Consider the following 24,484-nt stretch of genomic DNA (forward strand, 5'->3'; position numbering starts at 1 on the left):
ATCAGCAGGTATTGTTTAAAAGGGAAAAAAATGGCAACGCCCACATCCCTCTCAGTTCAGGGGTACGGTAAACATTCTATGTAATTTGGCTGGAGCACTATAAAGATGCCTTTCTGGGGAAGAATAGGGGGGTACCTGGGATGTCCTGTCACCGTGCCCAGCATGAAACTCTGGTTCACAGCATTCTCCATTGTATCATGCTATGTACGATATGTCCGCTGTCTGGAACTATTGTGTACTGCACAGTCCCTCGAGGAAGGGACAAATGGGAACATAAGCAATGGATCTTTTACACTGCAAATTGCAATGTGATCGCGTTTTTTGGGGAATTGTGTAGGAATACAATAACCACACTAAAACAAGTAGTTCAGTTCCACCCCCAGAAGGTGCACTATGTGTGTCAAGGTCCAAACAAAGAAAACAAAGGGTTTTGTAGGAACAGATGCATTATTTATTCTTCAATCACAAATCTTCTAAGTTGCGGATATAAAGTATCGACACGATTCAGAAATCCAGTTTCACAAAAGAGACTGCCTGACACGTTTTACGGCCAAAAGCTGCTTCCTCAGAGGCACACAATATACATTGGAGTTCATAAATAAAATATATTGACTGTCTTTACTACAGTCGTTGTGTGTCTACTTGGAGGAGGTAAGTCCACCACTACCTCCTCTAATTACCAAGAATTTGTTTTTTAAGCTCATTTAGCTTCCTTTTATCCTTTTGGCGCCTCTGTTTTCCTGCATAACAATATACATGAACATCAGGTACAAGTCAAGATAAAAATGCCAAACCGCAATCTATCGTGATAGCTAGTGAAGCAATCTCCGCAGGCTCCATGCTAGAAACAACTATGGAGAAATTGAGTGGGAATTGCAGGCAAAATGCGTCACAATCAAAAAGGCACCTTTATAAACTACTCTATGTGATTTTCTTTCTCTCTGCACTGCTCTTGCATTTCTCTATATGCATGCGATTGCCGATCGGAATCTCATCACAAGTCGCACCGACCACGCAAGCAGTGTAAAAGAAGCCTAAGAGATCAGTAGTGCTTTCAACACTATACAGCAGTATACACCTCATTAAAAATAAAGCTATTATTTACATTTTCTCACGTTCCCCTTGATACAGTACATATTCCTAGCTTTGTTTATATTTCATTTGTCCGTTTGTAGAACGTATATTTCAGTCCCTAAAACACAAAACCTGCTCTAGGGATGAGCACACATTCCTCTGGAACGCCCCAGATGCAACTCTTTAGATAGGTGTGCATGTTGGGAACCTGTGAGATAGGATATGAGTAGAGTTGGGCCGAACGGTTCGCCGGCGAACCTGGTTCGCGCGAACCTAGGTGGTTCGCGTGCGGGTACCGCACGCGAACTTTATTGCGGAAAAGTTCGCCCCATTGCGGTTCGCCCCATAATGCACTGAGGGTCAACTTTGACCCTCTACATCACAGTCAGCAGGCCCAGTGTAGCCAATTAGGCTACACTAGCCCCTGGAGCCCCACCCCCCCTTATATAGGCAGGCAGCGGCGGCCGTGGCCACTCGTGTGCCTGCATTAGTTAGAGTAGGGCGAGCTACTGCAGTCTCTCATAGGGAAAGATTAGTTAGCCTTAGCTTGTCCCTGGCTGCATACCTGTTCATTGATCCTGCCACTGCATACCTGTTCATTGATCCTGCCACTGCATACCTGTTCATTGATCCTGCCACTGCATACCTGTTCATTGATCCTGCCACTGCATACCTGTTCAGTGATCCTGCCACTGCATACCTGTTCATTGATCCTGCCACTGCATACCTGTTCATTGATCCTGCCACTGCATACCTGTTCATTGATCCTGCCACTGCATACCTGTTCATTGATCCTGCCACTGCATACCTGTTCATTGATCCTGCCACTGCATACCTGTTCTGTGAACCCACCACTGCATACCTGTTCTGTTCAGTGGACCCGCCACTGTATACTTGTTTAGTGAACCCGCCACTGCATACCTGTTCTGTTCAGTGGACCCGCCACTGTATACCTGTTTAGTGAACCCGCCACTGCATACCTGTTCTGTTCAGTGGACCCGCCACTGTATACCTGTTTAGTGAACCCGCCACTGCATACCTGTTCTGTTCAGTGGACCCGCCACTGTATACCTGTTCAGTGGACCCGCCACTGCATACCTGTTCTGTTCAGTGAACCCGCCACTGCATACCTGTTCTGTTCAGTGGAGTTTGGTGTGTCAGTGTGAAGCAGTACCTTAATTACACTCCCTGATTGATGTATACACATGCAAGATGTTTTAAAGCACTTTAGGCCTGTCATTTAGCATTCAATGTGATTTCTGCCCTTAAAACGCTGCTTTGCGTCAAATCCAGATTTTTCCCGGTGACTTTTGGCGTGTATCCCACTCCGCCATGCCCCCCTCCAGGTGTTAGACCCCTTGAAACATCTTTTCCATCACTTTTGTGGCCAGCATAATTTTTTTTTTTTTTCAAAGTTCGCATCCCCATTGAAGTCTATTGCGGTTCGCGAACTTTAACGCGAACCGAACCTTCCGCGAAAGTTCGCGAACCCGGTTCGCGAACCTAAAATCGGAGGTTCGGCCCAACTCTAGATATGAGGTTATTATTAGAATATTCTTGTGGGTTAGGGTCAGCGGTGTAACTATGAATCATGCCACCCCAGAAAAACCTTTATGGGACCACCGCAATGTCCACAACCTTTTTCTTGCCTACTTTGTGCCCCTCACAGCCTTGCAAGGGCAACAAAACAAGTAATCCTCACACCCATAACAGGTGTAGCCACAAAAACACCCGATCTGAAGGATTGGCCTCTTTTTCAGAGGGAGTGAAGTAGTAGTGGGGGGGGGGGGGGCTTAAAGCTCTGGGGTACCCCGGTCCCGGTTGCAGGGGCTGCCCCCTTGTTGTTAGGTTAGGGTCAAGGTAGCCAAGTTAGGCGAGATGTTGTCAAGTTACAGGTATGACAGAATTTCTGATTTGCTTGCTACCATATGCTGAAATCCCACAGCCACCAAATCATGACTTCCTTGAAATAGTTACACAGTAGCACTATGAAATATTGTGTGACATATTTTGTCATCTGTGTAATTTCATTCAGACAGTGCTGCTATTTAGCCAGGTCTAAAGAGTATAAATAACCAGGCCCCCCTTTCAGTGCATTCTATACATAAACTGGTGAAGGACTCAACATGCTCATTGGGCTTTGCAGTACAAAAGCACTCATTGAGAATCATCTCGGTGGTCTCTCCTCCTGTAAGCATGCTTCCAGAGTAGAGCCTGGATGGTACACAACCTAGAATCATACATGTCAAGCTCCGGCCTGCGGGCCAAATCTGGCCTGCAGGTGCAGAGCAATCATATTTTCCCCTCAGGTGGTTTCCCCGTTTGCATTATGATTGACCCACTCTAGACCACCAGAGAAGCTATATTGAAGGCGAAGCCCTAGAGTCTAGGGCTTTGCTACAGTCCTAAGCCTCGTGCGCGCATATGGAATAGGGCCCTGATCCCTCACATGACATTGCAGGACCTAGGCTATACAGATGATGCTAGCCAGCAGTCTAGAGACATGTTCTATGTTGGGGGCAGACAAAGGAGTGAGGAGAGCAATGCTCTTGGTCAACAATCAGCCGAATTGTTCCGGCGGGCCCTTATAAGGTTCCCTGGTGTCTAATAACTCCCTTCCATCCCCTATAGAGTTCCCTGGTGTCTAACGCCCCCTCCCCCATACAGTTCTCTAGTATCTAGTGATGCCCCCTCTCCCCTGTACAGTTCCCTGGTGTCTAGTGACCCCTCCCTCCCCTATACGGTTCCCTGGTGTAAAGTGCTGCCCTTATTACCCTATACATTCCCTGGTGTCTAGTGTTTTCCCACTCCCTCCCCTATATGGCTCCACTGGTAGTCTAGGGCCTAGACTACCAGTGGAGCCATATAGGGGAGGGAGTGGGAAAACACTAGACACCAGGGAATGTATAGGGTAATAAGGGCAGCACTTTACACCAGGGAACCGTATAGGGGAGGGAGGGGTCACTAGACACCAGGGAACTGTACAGGGGAGAGGGGGCATCACTAGATACTAGAGAACTGTATGGGGGAGGGGGCGTTAGACACCAGGGAACTCTATAGGGGATGGAAGGGAGTTATTAGACACCAAGGAACCTTATAAGGGCCCGCCGGAACAATTCGGCTGATTGTTGACCAAGAGCATTGCTCTCCTCACTCCTTTGTCTGCCCCCACATAGAACATGTCTCTAGACTGCTGGCTAGCCTCATCTGTATAGCCTAGGTCCTGCAATGTCATGTGAGGGATCAGGGCCCTATTCCATATGCGCGCACGAGGCTTAAGACTGTAGGCACTATATTGGCCCTCAACATTACTGTCTCCCACAGTTCAGCTCTGAGTTCTGTTATGGAGGGGGTCCAACCGTGCGGCGCATGACAGAGTGGCGTGGAGCGACTCGAGCGAGTGTGGTTTTGACTGAGACGATCTGCCATTCCGGATCTCTTGCCGATACACTGAGGGTAGTGGGGGGCTGTCATACACATACACTAAATTCTCGATACTGGCATCACTAACAGGTCTCCTCAGCTGAGAACTAGCTGGACTGTGTACAAGGCTTATATTTCATTTCCCAGTCTGAGAGCTGCTGTGCAGAGAAGTACAGGGAGTTATACGATGTCTGCTTCAGAGACACATACCATCAGTCTATAAAATATATTTGTTTTGATGAATATGTGAGTACACACAGGGTCGGATATCTGGTTAGGCCACAAAGGACTGGGCCTTGGGTGGTTGCAGAACCAAGGGGGCACCTGAAATACATACAAATGTGAAACTGATGTCCAATGAGCTGTTAATGAAAGAAAGAGGATATAATATATGAATGAAATGCATGGGAGAGAGGGCTGCACATGAAAGCGGAGCCACAATATACTTGGCCTAGGTGCATAAAAAGCATAAATCCGGCCTTGAGTACACAAACTGCTGCTGCTGTATGTGCCCGTGATTCTTATAATGTTCTAAAAGCCTTGTTTCTATGGGAATGAAAGCCAGATTGAATCAGCTGTAACCCTTGGTTTACCGCTCAACCTTGCCTCATAGGAGGGGATGATGAACCAAAGATTCTTGTAACCATAATCTTTAACCACTTTGGCGCCTGTGGACAGTATATCTACTTCAGACTTCACTTCCGCGCTTGGGGTGTAGATATACACATTCCCACCACAATTCCCATTCATTGATCGAAGTCCCAGCTGCAATGAACGCCGGCTTCTATGAGAAGCCACAATCATTCTGAACAGAAAAAAAGTTACACATCCACGGTTCACTCCCTGTAAGCTTACATAGTACGCTTACAGGATGCATAGAAAAAAAGACTGATGACATCTTGTGGCCAAATAGTAAAATTACACCTACATACTATTTATTTTAATAAAAGACCCACAATTACATTTAAAATTAACCCCTTCCTTCCCACACTCTCCCATAGTACCCCCCAAAACATTTTTTCATAGAAAAAGACAAAAAAAATGTGGGACTAAACTTTTTTGAATATGTATGTCAAGAGGGGTATATTACTGTTATTTTTTTTAATCATGGGCTTGTAAATGGTGATGGCCGCAAAACTGAAAAAAAAAATAGATCTTTATTTCCAAATAAAATATTGGCGCCAGACATTGTGATAGGGACATAATTTAAACAGTGTAATAACCGGAACAAATGGGAAAATAACATACGTGGATTTTAATTATGGTAGCATGTATTATTTAAAAACTATAATGGCCTAAAACTGAAAAAGAATAATTTTTTTTTCCAATTTTTTTTCTTTTCCCCATAAAAAAACATTTAGAATAAAATAATTATTGGCATAATGTACCATCCAAACAAAGCCTAATTGGTGGCAAAAAAACAAGATATAGATAATTTCATTGTGATAAGTAGTGATAAAGTTATTGGCGAATGAATGGAAGGAGTGCTAAACGGTGAAAATTGCTCTGGTGCTCAAGGGGTAAAACCCCTTCAATGGTGAAGTGGTTAGAGCTGATTTGTGTCCTGTCGATTCATGTGAAGTGATCTAGTGACAGGTCCTCTTTGACTTTGTTTTGTGTCATGGTTAGGTCCTCCATCTGTCCTCAGCTTTGATATTTCCAAGTTATTATACCTGAGACGCCTCTCGCAAGCTGCGACTAGTGAACCAGCTTCAGCTTTATGTCAGAATTCCCGTGAAGACATGACGGCCACCTTGCAAGGGTCTGAGGTAAGTAATGTCAGATGCAGTTGTGTTTATGTGTATATTTTAGTTCATTACACCTGGGCGGTCAGCGGTGCATTCAGAACCCACACTAAGGGCTAAGGCTAAATTTGAAGCTGCTAGTAGAATATTGGCAATAATGCTGATATTCTACTAAGGCTTTTACCACCTTCTTATGCTATCCTCCACCTAGCTACTTCTAAATCTAGCCCTACTGCAAGCCCTACCCTAACGCTACCTATCCCTATGTACATTTGGGAGCTGGCTACCTCCAGCGCCTAAATTACCAGGTGCTGCACAGCACCCAAATGACCTGCTTCATCCTGAACTCCTGTTGCATAGCACTGAATCTGGCATAAACAGACAGGGATTTATAAAGGTATATGAGACCCTTATCACTGAAAAGTATGGCTCTTTTGCTTTAGGGTTTGGAGAATAGGGCTACAAAATCACTGCACAGCCTAAAGAACCACAAGGAAGGTTTGTAACTGATGGTGGCTTTGTGTGTTTGTGGGGGGGGGGGAGAGCTCCACTTGTCGTGCCCTGAGCCTCTGCGGGTCCAATCACTTTAAAGGACGTTATCTCCACACTTTGATTGGCCCAATAGGCTGCCTGTCAAATTTCCTGTGACAGGCATCCTATTAGGCCAATTAAAGTGCGGGGATAATGTCCTTTAGGGCCCATTCACACTAGAAGCGTTTTTCTGAGCATTTTGCGATTGATTAGCGTTTTTTAAAATTGCTCCCATTCACTTTCCTTAAAATCGCGGTAAAAGTCCGAGAAAAATCGTCGTGATTTTGTGATCGTGTATGCGAAGATTGCAGCAATCTTTACGATTTTAATAAAAGTGAACTGGAGCAATTTTAAAAAATGCTAATTAATCGCAAAACGCTCAGAAAAACGCTTCTGGTGTGAATGGGCCCTTAAAGTGATTGGACCCGCAGGGGCTCAGGGCAGGACGAGTGGAGCTCTCGTCATTGCCAATTAGCAGGCATAAGTTCATAGTGCTTACTATGTTACTCTGATCAGGCATGTTAACTCTGATAAGGCATGTTAACTCTGATAAGGTGTGTTAGCTCTGATAAGGCACTCTATTTGTTATAGTGAATCAACCCCATAGTCTTTAATGCCTCTACATCTCCCGTCACGCACAGCGGTTGTACACGGTGCATCTTCTGTCATGCAGCAGGCCATATCTCCCAGCATACACCAGCACAAGGGAACCAGCACTCCTTTGAAGTGAGGCTGCAAGATTGCTGCCTTGGTAGCCCTCGTAGGTCCCTTAATTTACCAGTGCCCCCCTCCTCTCCACAAAGCCCTCATCAGTTACAAACCTCACTTAGTGTGAGGTTCATTTTTAAATATTTTATGTAGCAATGGCGACAGCCCGCTGTTTCGAACTTGACGTCCTTTGTCAAGACATACTGCTATCACTAAACATAAAACACACCTCCTTTACATAGTGGTCAGTTACACAATCAACCAATAAGTTTGAAATCGCAACAACCAATGGAAATGCCTGACAGGGGGTGATGACCTGATGGGGAACTGCTCTAAATCATGTGATCCATGGTAGACCAATAGGAACGCAGGTCGCGTGAACGGAATACGCATGCGGACATAAATACGCATAAAAATACGCATAAAAACTTCCGGTACGCAAAAATGACGTCAACGCGTGCCGTACGCGTAAAAATGTACGCATGCGTAACCGGATGCGTAAATTTACCAATATCGTGTCATAAGCCTCTCCTCAGTGTGGCCGGCTAAAAAATATCCTAAAGCCTCTCAAAGAAACATGAGACTGATCATAAATGAAAAGCCCTGAGAAGGCCACATCGAAAAGGAAACAGCCGGCACACACTGTGGAGAGCACCAAAGCTGCCCATGTGGTCTTGGGTATGTTGGGATGACGACTAAACCTCTTAAAGTTTAGGATGTCGGGTCACAAGACTGCCATCCGTAACAAGGATTCTACCCAGACAGTATCAGTCATTTCACAGAGGCACGGCATAACATTTCACAAATGAGTCCAAGTGATTGATAGTGTTCCCCTTGATTGGCAAGGTAAATTGAACCGCAAACAAGAATTAGCACGTAGAGAAGCTTGGTGGATTAAACGCCTGGGGGTTATGGGTCGAGGGGGTTTGAATCGAGATTATGATTTGAGTTTTTGTATTTAATTTTGTGCTAGCTTCTGATGCTTCAGTGGTGTTGGCCTTGATCCTGTTGGCCTATATTTCTGTCTTTGTAAACTATTGGCAATGCCGTCAGGGGTTGTTATTTTTTCCTGATGTTTTTATTCACTGTGGCTTTTTGATGATCTATGGTGAGGCCGGTTCTTCCCCCCTCCCCCCCCACCTTTCCCTTTCCACACTATCAATCACTTGGACTCTCATTTGTGAAATGTTATGCCGTGCCTCTGTGAAATGACTGGATACTGTCTGGGTAGAATCCTTGTTACGGATGGCAGTCTTGTGACCCGACATCCTAACTTTAAGAGGTTTAGTCGTCATCCCAACATACCCAAGACCACATGGGCAGCTTTGGTGCTCTCCACAGTGTGTGCCGGCTGTTTCCTTTTCGATGTGGCCTTCTCAGGGCTTCTCATTTATGATCAGTCTCATGTTTCTTTGAGAGGCTTTAGGATATTTTTTAGCCGGCCACACTGAGGAGAGGCTTATGACACGATATTGGTAAATTTACGCATCCGGTTACGCATGCGTACATTTTTACGCGTACGGCACGCGTTGACGTCATTTTTGCATCCCGGAAGTTTTTATGCGTATTTTTGTCCGCATGCGTATTCCGTTCACGCGACCTGCGTTCCTATTGGTCTACCATGGATCACATGATTTAGAGCAGTTCCCCATCAGGTCCTCACCCCGTCAGGCATTTCCATTGGTTGTTGCGATTTCAAACTCATTGGTTGATTGTGTAACTGACCACTATGTAAAGGAGGTGTGTTTTATGTTTAGTGATAGCAGTATGTCTTGACAAAGGACGTCAAGTTCGAAACAGCGGGCTGTCGCCATTGCTACATTTTTGATTACTGACTGAATGTAATTTTAATGACGTTTTGAATAAAGAGCTTTTTTACTACATTCGGTGGTGCCAGCTTTGTGGAATTTTTGTTACTGGGTCACTAGGTACTGTGACCATGAGCTAAGGCACACAGAGGTCTTCTTGCATGGGTGCTTCTCCATTTTTGTGAATTGTAAATATTTTATGTAGATTGTGCTCAGGTCGATTTAAGTGAATGGGACTACTGCACAGGTGTCGAACTCCAGTCCTCAAAGACCATAGCCATGTCAATGTTTAAAGGGATAGCAAGGAAATGAGCAGCGCTACTTAAAAACAGACTAGTGCCTACCTGCAAAAGAGTGCAAGCCCCATTTGTGGGGTCGAATACACACCGAGCATACACATGACCTGTCTACCACTAGAGGAGGATGTTGGTTTCCATTAACAGCTTGCATGCAACCTATTAAGTACTCGTCCCTCCCACTGCGAAGAAGTCAATCCTCCATGGGAGGGGCCTAACACTAACTAAATCCTAACCTATGTATATGCATAGCCTGGGTGCGGCTAATCAAATAAAATCGAAAATTGAAAATTGCGCAAAAAGGTGGATCAGCGCAACACCAGGCCGCCTCCGAATGGCCTCCATCAGAGATGCGCTGAGCCCCCCCAGGAACTACAAACGCACCTTGAACCCAAACAGAAGCTCTGCATATACACCAAAAGCATGGCTGTTAAGTGGGAGCAGCTGACCAAAAACGAATTACATTAGTACATAGCAAGGAAATGAGCAGCGCTACTTAAAAACAGACTAGTGCCTACCTGCAAAAGAGTGCAAGCCCCATTTGTGGGGTCGAATACACACCGAGCATACACATGACCTGTCTACCACTAGAGGAGGATGTTGGTTTCCATTAACAGCTTGCATGCAACCTATTAAGTACTCGTCCCTCCACCTTTTTGCGCAATTTTCAATTTTCGATTTTATTTGATTAGCCGCACCCAGTCTATGCATATACATAGGTTAGGATTTAGTTAGTGTTAGGCCCCTCCCATGGAGGATTGACTTCTTCGCAGTGGGAGGGACGAGTACTTAATAGGTTGCATGCAAGCTGTTAATGGAAACCAACATCCTCCTCTAGTGGTAGACAGGTCATGTGTATGCTCGGTGTGTATTCGACCCCACAAATGGGGCTTGCACTCTTTTGCAGGTAGGCACTAGTCTGTTTTTAAGTAGCGCTGCTCATTTCCTTGCTATGTACTAATGTAATTCGTTTTTGGTCAGCTGCTCCCACTTAACAGCCATGCTTTTGGTGTATATGCAGAGCTTCTGTTTGGGTTCAAGGTGCGTTTGTAGTTCCTGGGGGGGCTCAGCGCATCTCTGATGGAGGCCATTCGGAGGCGGCCTGGTGTTGCGCTGATCCACCTTTTTGCGCAATGTTTAAAGGGACACTTAAAGAGGAACTCCAGTGAAAAATAATGTAATAAAAAAGTGCTTCATTTTTACAAAAATTATGTATAAATGATTTAGTCAGTATTTGCCCATTGTAAAAGCTTTTAAATCCCTGATTTACATTCTGACATTTATTACATGGTGACATTTTTACTGTTGGCAGGTGATGTAGCTGCTGCATGCTTTTTTGGCAGTTAGAAACAGCTGTAAACAGCTATTTCCCACAATGCAACAAGGTTCACAGACCGGAAACTGCCAGGAGTACCACGGCCCTCAGTTTCATGTGGGAGGGGTTTCACCACAATATCAGCCATACAGCGCCCCCTGATGATCCGTTTGTGAAAAGGAATAGATTTCTCATGTAAAAGGGGGTATCAGCTACTGATTGGGATAAAGTTTAATTCTTGGTCGGCGTTTCTCTTTAGAATCAGAATCAGAATTTTATTTTCGCCAAGCAGGACTGGGTTGTGCCCGGAATTGGGCTTGGCACAGGGCAGGGCTTTGATACAGGAATTGACATACACCAAAATAACACGATAGCATGCATCAGACCACACACAATACAGTAATTACACAACAGAAACATTTTCCACAGAAAAAAATGGAGTCCAGATAGTTCTGCAGTGCAGACATGCTTAGAAAGACTATTCCAGCTAGTAAAGTGAAGCACGAGCGGCCTAAGAAGGGGCCGCTCTTCCTTTGGTGGTGGTGGTGGGGGATGAGTGAGAGTCCAGAGAGTTCAGTGATTTGACAGCTGAGGGGAAGAAGCTGTCCCTGTGCCTAGAGGACCTGGTGTAGATGGCCCCGATACCTCTGGCCTGAACGAAGCCGGCTGAAAAAGCTGGAGCCTGGGTGTGAGGGATCGTTTGCGATCCGCAATGCTCTGGAGCGCAGTCTGGTGTTGTAGAGTAGGTCCAGAGGGGGAAGTGGTTTACCGATGATCCTTTCCGCTGATTTGATGACCCTCTGTAGTTTGTGTCTGTCGCTGGCAGAGGAGGATGGAAGAGCACAGGACGGATTCGATTGTGGCTGAGTAGAAGCTTGTCAGTAGTTTCTGGTCCATGCCGAACTTCCTCAGTTGGCGGAGGAAGAATAGTCTCTGCTGGGCTTTCCTCTGGGTGGAGGTGGTGTTGACCTGCCACATCAGGTCGTTGGAGATAGTTGTGCCCAGGAGACGAGCGCAGGGGACCCGTGTGACTTCCGTGCCGTCAATAAGGATTGGGGGTGGAGTGGGGGAACGCTTCCTAAAGTCAATGATCATCTCAACGGTTTTTGTGGTATTGAGGACCAGCCCGTTCTCCTTACACCAGCAGGGCCGGCGCTAACATAGAGGCAGGGGAGGCAGCTGCCCCAGGGCCCCAGAGCTTGTAGGGGCCCCCAGTGGCTACAAGAGGAAAAAAATTTTTCAAATCGGCCTTATAGTTTTTGAGAAAATCGATTTTAAAGTTTCAAAGGAAAAAAAAATACACATTTAAAAACCTGCCGACTTTAATTGGTTGATAGCAAATCCACCTTAAATGCTAGAAACCCTAAATTTGCAGGATATGTTAAGGAGATCATTAGGAATAAGAGGAAAAAACAATTTTTCAAAAAGACCTTATAGTTTTTGAGAAAATCGATTTTAAAGTTTCGAAGGAAAAAAGTATACTTTTAAATGCGGTAAATGTCACTTTTGGTAGCAAACCTAACGGTAGTGTAATTTTACATGCATCAAACAAAAGCGCAATAAATTTCCTGACGGGGTTTCCAGGGGGTCCATACGCAGCCGCAGCACTTTGGCCAGGGATCGCTATACAGCCGCAATATGGCTGTATGAAGATCCCTGGCATTTTTTTCTTTTTTCCCAATTTTGTTTTTATGTTTAGAGTGTGGGAATTTTTTTCTAAAAAAAATTATGTGGGGTCCCCCCTCCTGAAACTTTTTAACCCCTTGTCCCCCATGCAGGTTGGGATAGCCAGAATGTGGAGCTCCGACCGATTGGGACTTCACACCCTGACTATACCAGCTGCAAAAAAGGTCCGCTAATGCCGATTTTTGTTGCGGGGTATATGTTGGGGGGGCCCCCAGGTTTATTTTGCCCTTGGGCCCCATTGTTGCTTAAACCGGCCCTGACACCAGTTGCAAATACTTTCGACCTGATGACGGTAAGCCTGCTCATCGTTATTGGTGATGAGGCCGACAATGGTGTTGTCATCTGCAAATTTGATGACTTTGACAGAGCTTTCAGTGGATCTGCAGTTGTTTGTATACAAGGAGAACAGGATTGGTGACAGGACGCATCCTTGTGGGGCCCCTGTGTTGGTGGTCCTCGGTTGAGAGACGATATCGCCTAGCTTTAAGCTGTGCCAAAAACGTGTGAGGACCTTGGCCCTTGAGGAATGGAGTTTGACATTGCTGGATGACAAGCAAAATGTCTTCTAGTTAAGTGGTGTGACTCACAAGGACTTAAAGTGGACCCAAATTAAAAATACACGATTTCAGAAATACAATCTTTTTTTTCTAAATTCTAATAATAAATAGCAGCCTTTTTTCTGTTGCATGATGACAAATATAAAATATTTTACATTTATTTCAGGAACCTCTCCCTTCCTTTCATATTGCCGGGACAGAATCCGGCAAACTGGTGGAGTAGATAGTGTCCAGCAAAGGAGGAATTGCTAATGGCTGCCCCCAGTATAACTCTAGTTATGAAAAGAGAAGGGTGAAAAGCATGCACTGAAATGCTCATAGGCTTGGAGTGTTTATTTATGTTTGTATGAGTCAGAGGGGTGCAACTAAATATTTTGAATTAAAAAAATGTTTGGTTTGGGTCTGCTTTAAAGGACAACTATATTGAGAGGAATATGGAGGCTGCCATATGTATTTCCTTTTAAAGGAAACCTAAACTGAGAGGGAGATGGATGTTTCCTTTTAGGCTGCTTTCACAGTAAGACGTTACAGGTGCACGTTAGTGCAGCCTGTAACGCTCCCCAACGCACAGCAATGGGCTGTTCACAGTGCCCACGTTGCGTTACATTGTAATGCTGCGCGTCAATCTACAGTGCAGCATGCTATAGCGTTAGAGCGGCTTTACCGCGTTAGCCTGCTTGCACAGGCGCAGTGATTAGCCACATGGCTAAATAATATTCACTGCACTGTGCTGACGTCACTGGCGGGACCACGTGATGCGGAGTGTTCCGCTCACGTGGTCTCCACCAGCGCATGCGTACTATAGTACGCATCACGGATGCATCAAAGAGCCGCTTAACGCGGCTCTTTGCTAACGTCCTCTGCCACCACCACCATGCGTTGCGTTAGGTGCACGTTATGCGACCTTAACCACTTGAGGACCCACCCTTTACCCCCCCTTAAGGACCAGCGCTGTTTAATGGGATCTGTGCTGGGTGGGCTCTGCAGCCCCCAGCACAGAGCAGAGGGCACACAGAGCGATCAGATCGCCCCCCTTCTCCCAGAACGTCATTGGACAGCACCCCTGGTGAGACTTGTCTCCCTCCCAATCGTGGACAGGAACTGCAAAAGAAAAGATTTGCATAACAAATTAGCAGCCATACATAAGCCACTATCTTACCACCAGTAACTCAGTTCAGTTTCCTGTCCCGGACGGGAATGCAGAGGAGAGGTCTCCAGGATGCTATCCATGACAGATGGTCGGGGGCAACGTCTTTCAGGGCTCCAGGCATGCTGTACAGTGGACAGTCGGAGCCCTGCAGCGTGGAGGAGGCTTCTCCGTATGAGGCAGCAGAGATATAGCGCAGGCGCGCTTTCAGACCAAGGTACTTCCGGGTCAACCCGGAAGTTGTCACGCGCGGCGTCCGGCGTGACTCTGATCGGGCGGCAGGGGCCGCGGAGGTGATTGCGAATCAGCATCAGCTGATTCGCTGAGGTAATTAGCAAATAGCGCGGCAGGGGCTGCGGAAATACGAGGTAATTATGCATATCTATTAAGCGGCAGGTGCCGCGACGGGGGACTATGCAAATAAATTATGCTAATGGGCTAGTCAGCTGAGCCCTATTGTTCATGTGATTCTGGATTTAATCCTTTTCCCTGTCTCACTCTGGTGGTTTATGTGAGCATGGAGGACGCTTCTGGGTCAGCTCCTGCGCAGTCTGCCAGGCCAGCCCAAGATACCTCTCTGGCAAGTACAATGGAAATATAGATATGCAGTGTGTATATATATATATATATATATGTGTGTACTAGAGAGGGTGCTAATGGTTGGCTTATTATTATGTTTTATAGCCTGAAAAACATGAAAAGCCTGAAAAACATGATAAAACTGACAAGGGTCAGCATGCATCAAGTGGATCTAGCAAATCTGCGAAGAAATGTGCCATTTGCTCCACTCGCTTGTCATCCTCATCCTCTAAAAAGTTGTGCCAGGATTGCACAAATAAACTGGTTAAAGATGAATCCCCTGTCATATTTAAAGATCTGATGGGTTGGATGCGGGCGGAAATGTCTTCAGCAATCAAAGAAATTAAGGATTCTGCTATTTCTTCTCAAGCTGTAGCCCCCAACCCTGCTGATGTTCCTGGCCCTAGCAGTGACGCTGCTGTTATACCTATCAATACTGGGTCTTCTCCTACTCCGGCGGCACGTATTCCTGTGCAGGCTAGGAGAAGTAGGGAGAGTGATATAGAGGGCTCGGAACTCTCTGAGGGGGAAATATCTGCATTAGAAGAGATATCTGAGGGTGAAGAGATAGAAAAAGCTGAGAAATCACAGAAATTTGCTTTTTCCCCAGATTTAATGAAAGATCTCCTAACCTCCATGCATGAAACAATGGGTATTAGATCAGAGCAAAAACCCCTGACACCCCTGGACCAGATGTATGAAAGTTTGGCGGACCCCCAATCTAGATTCATTCCGGTCCATTCTACTCTTAAATCTATGATTAAGAAAGAATGGGAAAATCCTGAGAAAAGGGCCTTTTGGCCCAAATCTTTATCTAAGCGCTACCCTTTTGCCCCGGATGATCAGGCTTATTGGGGTCCTCCGCCAAAGCTGGATCCTTCCTTTTCCAGGGTGTCAAGAAAATCAGACCTGTTGTTTGAAGACTTCGGTAACCTAAAAGATCCAATAGACAAAAAAATGGATAATGTTTTGCGTAGGGCTTGGGAGTCGGCTTCATTAACTTTCAAACCGGCTGTGGCATCAACAGCAGTTAGTCGTTCTCTGAAAACTTGGCTATCAGACCTACAATTTAAGATTGCTAATGGAGTTTCTAGGGAAGAAATTCTTAATGACTTCCCAAAAATTACGAATGCCTCAAATTACATGGTTGATGCGGCAGATGATACAGTAAAGTTGGCAGCCCGAACCACGGCGCTAGTCAACTCGGCTAGAAGGGGAGTATGGGTTAAGACCTGGAATGGGGATACTTCCTCAAAATCTAAGCTTTGTGGTATCCCCTGTGAAGGTAATCTGCTGTTCGGTTCAAAGCTGGACGATACACTAGATCGTACGGCGGATAATAATAAGAATTTCCCAAGGAAGCGCCCTTTTCAAAATAAGCGGCCATTTCGGGCCCCCGCCAAAAATGAAGCGGATAACAAATCTTCCAGGGGTAGAAGATGGGCCCCTTATAGACAACAAAGACCCCCCAATACCTCTACTAATACCAAAAAGACAAACAAGCAATGACGCCATCATTCCAGTGGGGGGGAGAGTCACCAACTATTTTGAAAAATGGCAACAACTGTTCAGCAATCAGTGGTTACTGAATATAATATTAGAAGGTTACAAAATAGAGTTCGAGCAGCCTCCCCCTCAAAATTTTGTCCTAACCCCTTGTCCAAAAGACCCATCTTTAAGAATAGCCCTTCAATCAGAAATAAGGTCACTTCTTCAGAAAAGGGTAATTCGTCAGGTTCCAGCATGCCAAAAAGAACAGGGATTCTACTCTCCAGTCTTCCTGGTGAAGAAACCTCAGGGAACCTATCGATTTATTCTAAATCTAAAGAAACTAAATCTGAGGGTCAAATACAGAAAGTTCAGGATGGACAATATCCGATCTGTAGTTCATCTCTTACAGAAAGACGACTTCTTGGCATCTCTAGACCTGAAGGATGCATATCTTCATCTGCCAATCCATTTGTCCTGCCAACAATACCTAAGGTTCGCCGTGTGGATGGAAGGAGAGGTAAGACATTTTCAGTTTAATGCCTTACCTTTCGGATTATCTTCAGCTCCATGGCTATTCACCAAGTTTATGTCTGAGGTACTAGCCCTTCTCAGGTTAAAACAGATTAATATTGTCGGTTACCTTGATGATTTTTTATTATGGGGGTCTTCTGAGAAATCCGTTCTTGATCAGATAACTACAACTTTGAGCTTCTTCCAGGATTTGGGTTGGTTGATTAATTGGGAAAAGTCTGCCCTAGTTCCTTTCCAATCCTTAGAGTTTTTGGGTTTCATTATTTCTACTAGAAAGGAGAAATTGTTGTTACCTGATAGAAAGATCAGTGCTATTATTGACAATGTTCTCTCGTTTCAGAAATTGAGAAGCATATCGCTAAGAAAGGCCATGGCACTTCTAGGTCTTCTAACTTCTTCTTTTCCGGCAATCCAGTGGGGGCAGTTCCATGCAAGATTCTTACAGATGTGGATACTAAGATCTTGGAACAGGTCTATGACGTCACTGGACAAGAAAATCGTCATTCCACAGAGTACAAAGGCTTCTCTGCTTTGGTGGAAACAGCTGGATCATCTATCTCCAGGTCGTCTGTGGAGTTTTCCTCATCAGAATACAATTACAACCGACGCCAGTTTATGGGGTTGGGGAGCCCACTTCAATTCTCAACCGGCCCAGGGAGCCTGGAGTATGACGATCAGTTCACAGTCATCAAACAACAGAGAACTGCAAGCAGTGTGGCAAGCTTTACTACATTTCGGGCCCCAAATCAAGAAGTCTCATGTGAGGATAAGGACAGACAATCAGAGTGTGGTGGCTTTCCTAAACAAACAAGGGGGTACGAGGAGTCAATCCTTATGGGAAAAGACGACGAGGATCCTATTTTGGTCAGAAAGGAATCTCTCATCCTTAACAGCGACACACTTAAAAGGAACCTCAAACCAACTGGCAGACTACCTCAGCAGGAAGAGGTTGGATGCGAACGAATGGTCATTAGATCAGGAAATATTCTAGCAGGTGACGTTACAATGGGGCTGCCCAAAAATAGACTTGTTTGCAAGGAAAGTGAATACGAAATGCCAACAATTTTGTGCCCTGTTTCCAGAAGATCTACCATGGAAAGTAGATGCCTTCTCGATCAATTGGGGGGGAAGTAATGATGTATGCATTTCCTCCAGTTCCGTTGCTAGCACGAGTGATAAAGAAGATTATACAGGACAAGGCTCGAGTAATCTTAATAGCTCCACTGTGGCCAAAAAAACCATGGTTCACGTCACTGAGGGCACTAGCAGTAACAGATCCGATAATATTTCCTCCTCTGCCACACTTGCTATCTCAGGGTCCAGAATGGCATCCGAACTTACACATGCTTCACCTTTCAGCTTGGAACCTGAATGGGGCATCCTGAAGTCCAAAGGGTTTTCAGATGAACTATCAGAAACTTTGATACAGAGTAGAAAAAAAGTGACTCGAGAAATATACCAAAAAGCCTGGAGAATATTTAACGATTGGTGTAGGGAAAGATCCTTTAACAATTCATCTCTTAAATCCGTATTGGAATTTCTTCAGTGTGGATATAAGAAGGGTCTTAGTATCAGCACCCTGAAAGTACAGGTATCTGCTCTTAGTGTGTTTTTAGAAAAACGACTGGCAGAGGAAAATCTAATTGTACGTTTTTTTCAGGCTTTAAAGAGACTTAAGCCAGCAATTAAAACAAAAGTACCTGCTTGGGATTTAAACATTGTTTTACAGGGTTTGTGTGAGGCTCCGTTTGAGCCATTAGCGCAAATTTCGGAAACATTTCTTACCTTAAAGACCATTTTCCTGCTGGCAATTACTTCAGCCAGGAGAATTGGTGAATTACAATCACTATCCATTAGAGAGCCTTATTGCACCATTTCAGAGGATAGAATAACATTACGTCCTGATGCAGCCTTTCTACCCAAGGTAGTTTCCTCTTTTCACAGAAATCAGGAGATCTTCCTACCCTCCTTTTGCGAGAATCCTAGTAATGAAAAGGAAAGGAGACTCCATTCCCTTGACGTAAGGAGATGTCTTATACACTACATGGAAAGAACAAGTTCCTGGAGGAAAACTGACACAATGTTCACCCTTTTTGCTGGAAAACAAAGAGGCAACAAAGCTTCCAAAGCAACGCTGGCACGATGGATAAAACAGGCTATCACATCAGCATATCAGGTTCAAGGAAAGCATTTAATCTCTCCAATCAGAGCTCATTCTACAAGAGCAATATCAACCTCCTGGGCAGAGAGGGCAGGGGCATCTATAGAACAGATATGCAGAGCTGCTACCTGGTCAAGTCAGAACACTTTTGTGAAACATTATCGCCTAAACATCTCGGCTGCAGCAGACTTATCATTTGGAAGGAAGGTGCTGCAGGCAGTGGTCCCTCCCTAGATCCTATATCTTGTACATCGTCTCACCAGGGGTGCTGTCCAATGACGTTCTGGGAAAGACAACTTTACTTACGGTAACGTCTTTTCCAGTAGTCAGAAGGACAGCACCCCTGCAACCCGCCCTTCTTTTGGGTGGAATAATAATTATGTAAGTAAGCATTTATGCGGTCCGTGTCATCTATTGTATTAACTGAGTTACTGGTGGTAAGATAGTGGCTGCTTCCTGATTAATCAGCCTGCAGCTGGTGACGCAGTACTGCGTCGCTGGTCCTGCAGCTGCCACTTTGCCGACGCACGGTATAAGCGTGCGGTCGGCAAGTGGTTAATGTAGCACCTAACGCAACGTCTTAGTGTGTAAGTAGCCTGAAATAATACCAGTTGCGAGGCAGTCCTGCTAAGCTCTTTGGCCGCAGCAGTGGCTGTATCACACACCTGAAACAAGCATGCAGCTAATCCAGTCTGACTTCAGTCAGAGCATGTGATCTGCATGCTTGTTCAAGGCTGTGGCTAAAAGTATTAGAGACACAGGATCTGCAGGAGAGTCAGGCAACTGGTATAATTTTAAAATATCCTTCTCAGTTTAGGTTCCCTTTAAGCAATACCAGTTGCCTGGCTGTCCTGCTGATCTTCTGCCTCTAATACTTTTAGCCATAGCCCCTGAACAAGCATGCAGCAGATCAGGTGTTTCTGACATTATTGTCAGATCTGACAAGATTAGCTGCATGCTTGTTTCTGGTGTTCTTCAACCACCACTGCATCCAAATAGACCAGCAGGGCTGCCAGACAACTGGTATTGTTTAAAAGGAAATAAATATGGCAGCCTCCATATACCTCTCACTACAGTTGTCCTTTAAAGCTGTGTTTAATACTACCTTTGCCTCTTCTCTCTGTAGTGTTCATCAGCTTTGCTATCAGAAGGTGGTCTGATGGACTCTACGGTTGTCCAGTTGTTGGTTCGTGGCCCTGAGAAGCAGCAGTGTGAACATGGCACCATGTGCAGCATGAAAGTTGAAAGCAGAATACAGGCGGAGGTCAGCTGATCTGTGTGACTATTTCATTTCTTTGTTTTCTTTTGAAAAAAATATTTTGTCACCACAGCTCTTCTACCCTAGATGTTTTTATCAGTACAGTAATGTTTCTTCTAGGTGTTTCTCTCTGCTGCTCCAGCATCACTTGGATTATCCCTGGCTTTATGCTCTCTCTCTGCCTCCTCAAATCCCTTCAGCCAATCTCATGTTCCCCTGCTTGTGAATGACTGCCCTGCTGCAGCAGGTGTGTCTTTGCTATCGGTCCCTCCCAAGCCCTGCATCAAGACCCCACCCACGAAGAGCTTTAGCTTCCAGCTGGGTCCCTTCTTCAACAACTCCATCCAGTTTCTGCACTGCAGAGTTGAGTTGTGTCTACAGGAAAAGCAGTGCATCTCCAGTGCTGAACTCCCCCAAATTCCAAAGGTACCATAGATGTGTATGTCATCTCTTGTAGCAGTTGAATAGTTCTCTTTAGACTTGATGTACAGTATTAAAAAAAAAAAAAAATACACAATCGATCTACTCAAGTGAGGACACTTTAATAAGGTAAATAGAGGTGCTAAAAGAGGTGTAGCCAATCAAACAGCAGGATCAATTTGCCCTTTGCACACTCTCATCCACATAGTCACTGCAGACCAGCCATCCAGGAAGCACTACTGTCCCTACAGCCAAGTTAAAAGCAGAAGTCTTAGTTTGCAAAACAAATGTAGTCAAATACTCACGTACGCCACCTAGAGGCTCCCCTGAATTAATATGTGTACCTGTAGGGAAAAAACGGCCCAAATGGGTACTCTCCTCAATAGAGGGAAGCCTCTGGATAATCCAGACTTCCCCCATCCTCCTCCACTGGCCTGTTCCAGCGCAGTGTCCTCTGTAAAACCATGGATAAGCCCTTATCGACGGCTTGTACATGTGCAGTAGCACGGACCTGATTGGCTCAGCTTTTTCTGCCTAAACCAAGCAGGTCCATGTTGCAGGTGCAGTGTGGCTGTGCTTGTTCTTACAAGCTTTAGTAGGACACAGTGCTGGAACAGTGAGGTGATGTGGGGAGCCTCTTCCCTCTCCCGAGGTAAGTATTAACTTTCACCATTCAAAACCACACAGGTTTACTTTAACCCTCCCGGCGGTTTGCTAAAAATCCGTCAGGGGCAGCAAATCTGTTTTAAAAAAAAAAAAAAAATCTTTTTCATGTAGCGAGACAAGGTCTCGCTACATGATAGCCACTGCTCAGCGGCATCCCCCCCAGCCCCAAAGAACGGGATCTCCTGGAGGGCTTCCCCCGTCGCCATGGCGTCACAGACGTCATTGACGTGACGTCAAAGGGGACTCCGGCCACTGATTGGCCAGGCAGCGCACGGGGTCGGGGGTGGAGGGGGGGGGGGGCAGGCGCGGCAGATCGGCGGGTTGCGGCGGCGATCGCATTGCACACGCAGCTAGCAAAGCGCTAGCTGCGTGTAGCAAGAAAAAAAATATGCAAATCGGCCCAGCGGGGCCTGAGCGGTGCCTTCCGGCGGCATAGCCCGTGCTCAGCACGGGCTTACCGCCAGGGAGTTTAAGGTACAGACATGGCCAACTACAGTCTTAGATATAATATGCCAACAAATTTTACGACTTTCTTATGACTTTCTACTATTAGTGATAATAACAGTGGGACAGACAACATACCCAAGAAGTCTATCGTGTGGTGGTTTTCAACACTGTATGATCTCTCTGCAAGAAATCCAATAAATATTTCCCAGGATCCTTAAATTGACTCCTTATGACTAACCGATCATAATAACCCCCAACTAGCCTAAACCTGGGAGGTTCACTGAGAGTCATATCCATGAGTAAGCTCCCCTGTGGAATTTACAGACGAAACACTTAGCAGGAGCGACATAATGAGAAGATGTATCGTTACCATGCAGCATAAAATGCTCTTCCTCTAGCTCCTAGCGGCTGTATGGCTCCCGTCGTGTCACCTGACCTGCATCGGGTCACGTGACACACCTGGAGCCATGCACAGATCCCGGAAAGCAGCTAGGAGCTACAGGAAGGCTAGACTTGGTAAGTATTTATGCACTACAAAACCCCCAAAGCTCGGAAGCAGTAGATTTGGGCGCATGAGACAAGTGGACAAAAAGGGCGCCCCATTCACTCCCATTATAAATATCGTTTATCAGGCGCCGAACAGGGAGAAAAAGGCGCCCGAGATTATTAACGTTTTAACAAATGGCGCCCGGAGAATTTTAAGGATTTATGACTATGTTTGTGATGATTTAACTTTACAAAATCAGCTCGTGACGAATAACGTTTATAAAGATACTAAATCACTATTTATAAAACATTTCTAAAACATTATTATCCACCCAAAAAAATTAATTACATTTTTTTATTTACATTTTTTATTTATTAATGTCTGTAAAACATTATTATCCATAGGGGGTCTTAGGTTTAGGCACCAACAGGGGGGTCTTAGGTTTAGGCACCAACAGGGGGGTCTTAGGTTTAGGCACCAACTGGGGGGTCTTAGGTTTAGGCACCAACAGGGGGGTCTTAGGTTTAGGCACCAACAGGGGGGGTCTTAGGTTTAGGCACCAACTGGGGGGTCTTAGGTTTAGGCACCAACAGGGGGGGTCTTAGGTTTAGGCACCAACTGGGGGGTCTTAGGTTTAGGCACCAACAGGGGGGTCTTAGGTTTAGGCACCAACAGGGGGGTCTTAGGTTTAGGCACCAACAGGGGGGTCTTAGGTTTAGGCACCAACAGGGGGTCTAGGGGTTAGGGAGAGGTACAGGGAGGGTTTTTAACAAACGTTAAAATAAGTTTCAGTTTACAAATAGGGAAGATTAACGTTTTAAGAATTGCCGATCTCATACACATTATTTAGTGATTTATAAATTCTTAAAACACTATTTCTAAACGAAATTCTACACAATATTTCAATAAACGATAATACTGTTTATCGTTTACACCACGCGCCCTTTTTTCCCGACGCCCTTTTTGTACGTACGCCCAAAGCACTCTCCACATTATCCCCTCAGGTATGCCAGTTAGTTGAGACTTTAGCTGTAGGGACAGCATTGATTGCTGCATGATTTTTGTGAATGGATTCGCGTGAGGATTTGCAGGAGTGTGAGGATTTGCAGAAGTTCTTTTTGAATGTGCTGTTTTGCTTGCCACACCCCTTCCAGCACCTCCCAATTGTATCTGCAAGTGTTTAAATGTCCTAGCTCAAGGTGAGGAGCCTGGATTTTGTGTTTTTGTTATTTGGACAAAAAAAAAAAAAAAAAAAGACTGCCATTTATGCTGTTTATAGTGGGATTTATATGCTACTTACCCATTAGTCATTCTCTGGACACCCCCTTCTGTGGACAGCTCCAGCACACCCACTCACTGATTTAATTGTACTACGCAGACAAGACACAAAACATTTATATTGCGCTCTTCTCCTGGTGGACCCAAAGCTGCAGCCACTAGAGCACGCTCAATAGGCAGTAGCAGTGTTAGGGAGTCTAGTCCAAGGACCAGTGAATAGGTGCTGGCTTATTAACCAGGAAAAGCCGAGATTAGAAGCCTGGTCTGTCAGAGGCGGATCCCTTAACCAGTACACTATCCGACCAACAGAATTCGCATTCAGCCATGGGGCACTCATGTTTTTTCATAACAAGAAATACTTGCTTTAGGCCTCTGCCATGGGCAGCTGAAAGAAGTGAATTCACAGCCTGTCAGCTGTTCACTGACCCGGTGCTAGCTGGTGCTCGGCACAGACTGTGGACAGGCTGTAACCTTCCCCCCCCCCCCCCCCCCCATGTAGTTGCATCTGCTCAGATGCGACATGAGACTTTTTTGCTGCAGGGTAATGCTACCTCATGTCAAACGTCACGTGTGGTGTTACCGAATGCTGCCATTCGGCTGCATGTAATTACAGCCGGTTGGAGCTTGTGGCCGACACCTGAAAAAGCAGCAGTTCAGCCATGGAAAAGGGCCTAAAAAAGCAATTAATGGCTGATTGAATACATTTACGCATTAAATATGCTTATTCCTTTAATGTCTATCAAAAGCTCATCCATTTGACTGCCTGCTGCCACTGTCTTCAAACAATAACTCTCAGTACCTTAAATCTTAACTATAAGTTCAGGTCATGTGATCCTTTCTGGTAGCATTTGTAATACACATTATCAGCAATGAGCA

At 45.4% G+C, this 24,484-nt stretch overlaps 1 protein-coding gene across 1 annotated transcript in view; it reads left to right on the forward strand.

Annotated features, from left to right (window-relative positions):
* TGFBR3L (transforming growth factor beta receptor 3 like) overlaps positions 1-24,484 on the forward strand; it is a 52,333-nt gene that overhangs the window by 22,442 nt on the left and 5,407 nt on the right. The window contains exons 4-6 of the mRNA XM_068274550.1: positions 6,127-6,266; positions 20,179-20,316; positions 20,431-20,736. Coding sequence (XP_068130651.1) covers positions 6,127-6,266; positions 20,179-20,316; positions 20,431-20,736 — 584 coding nt within the window. The remainder of the gene's footprint in view (positions 1-6,126; positions 6,267-20,178; positions 20,317-20,430; positions 20,737-24,484) is intronic.

Source organism: Hyperolius riggenbachi, chromosome 3 (genome assembly GCF_040937935.1).
Source record: "Hyperolius riggenbachi isolate aHypRig1 chromosome 3, aHypRig1.pri, whole genome shotgun sequence".
Classification (NCBI taxonomy): domain Eukaryota; kingdom Metazoa; phylum Chordata; class Amphibia; order Anura; family Hyperoliidae; genus Hyperolius; species Hyperolius riggenbachi.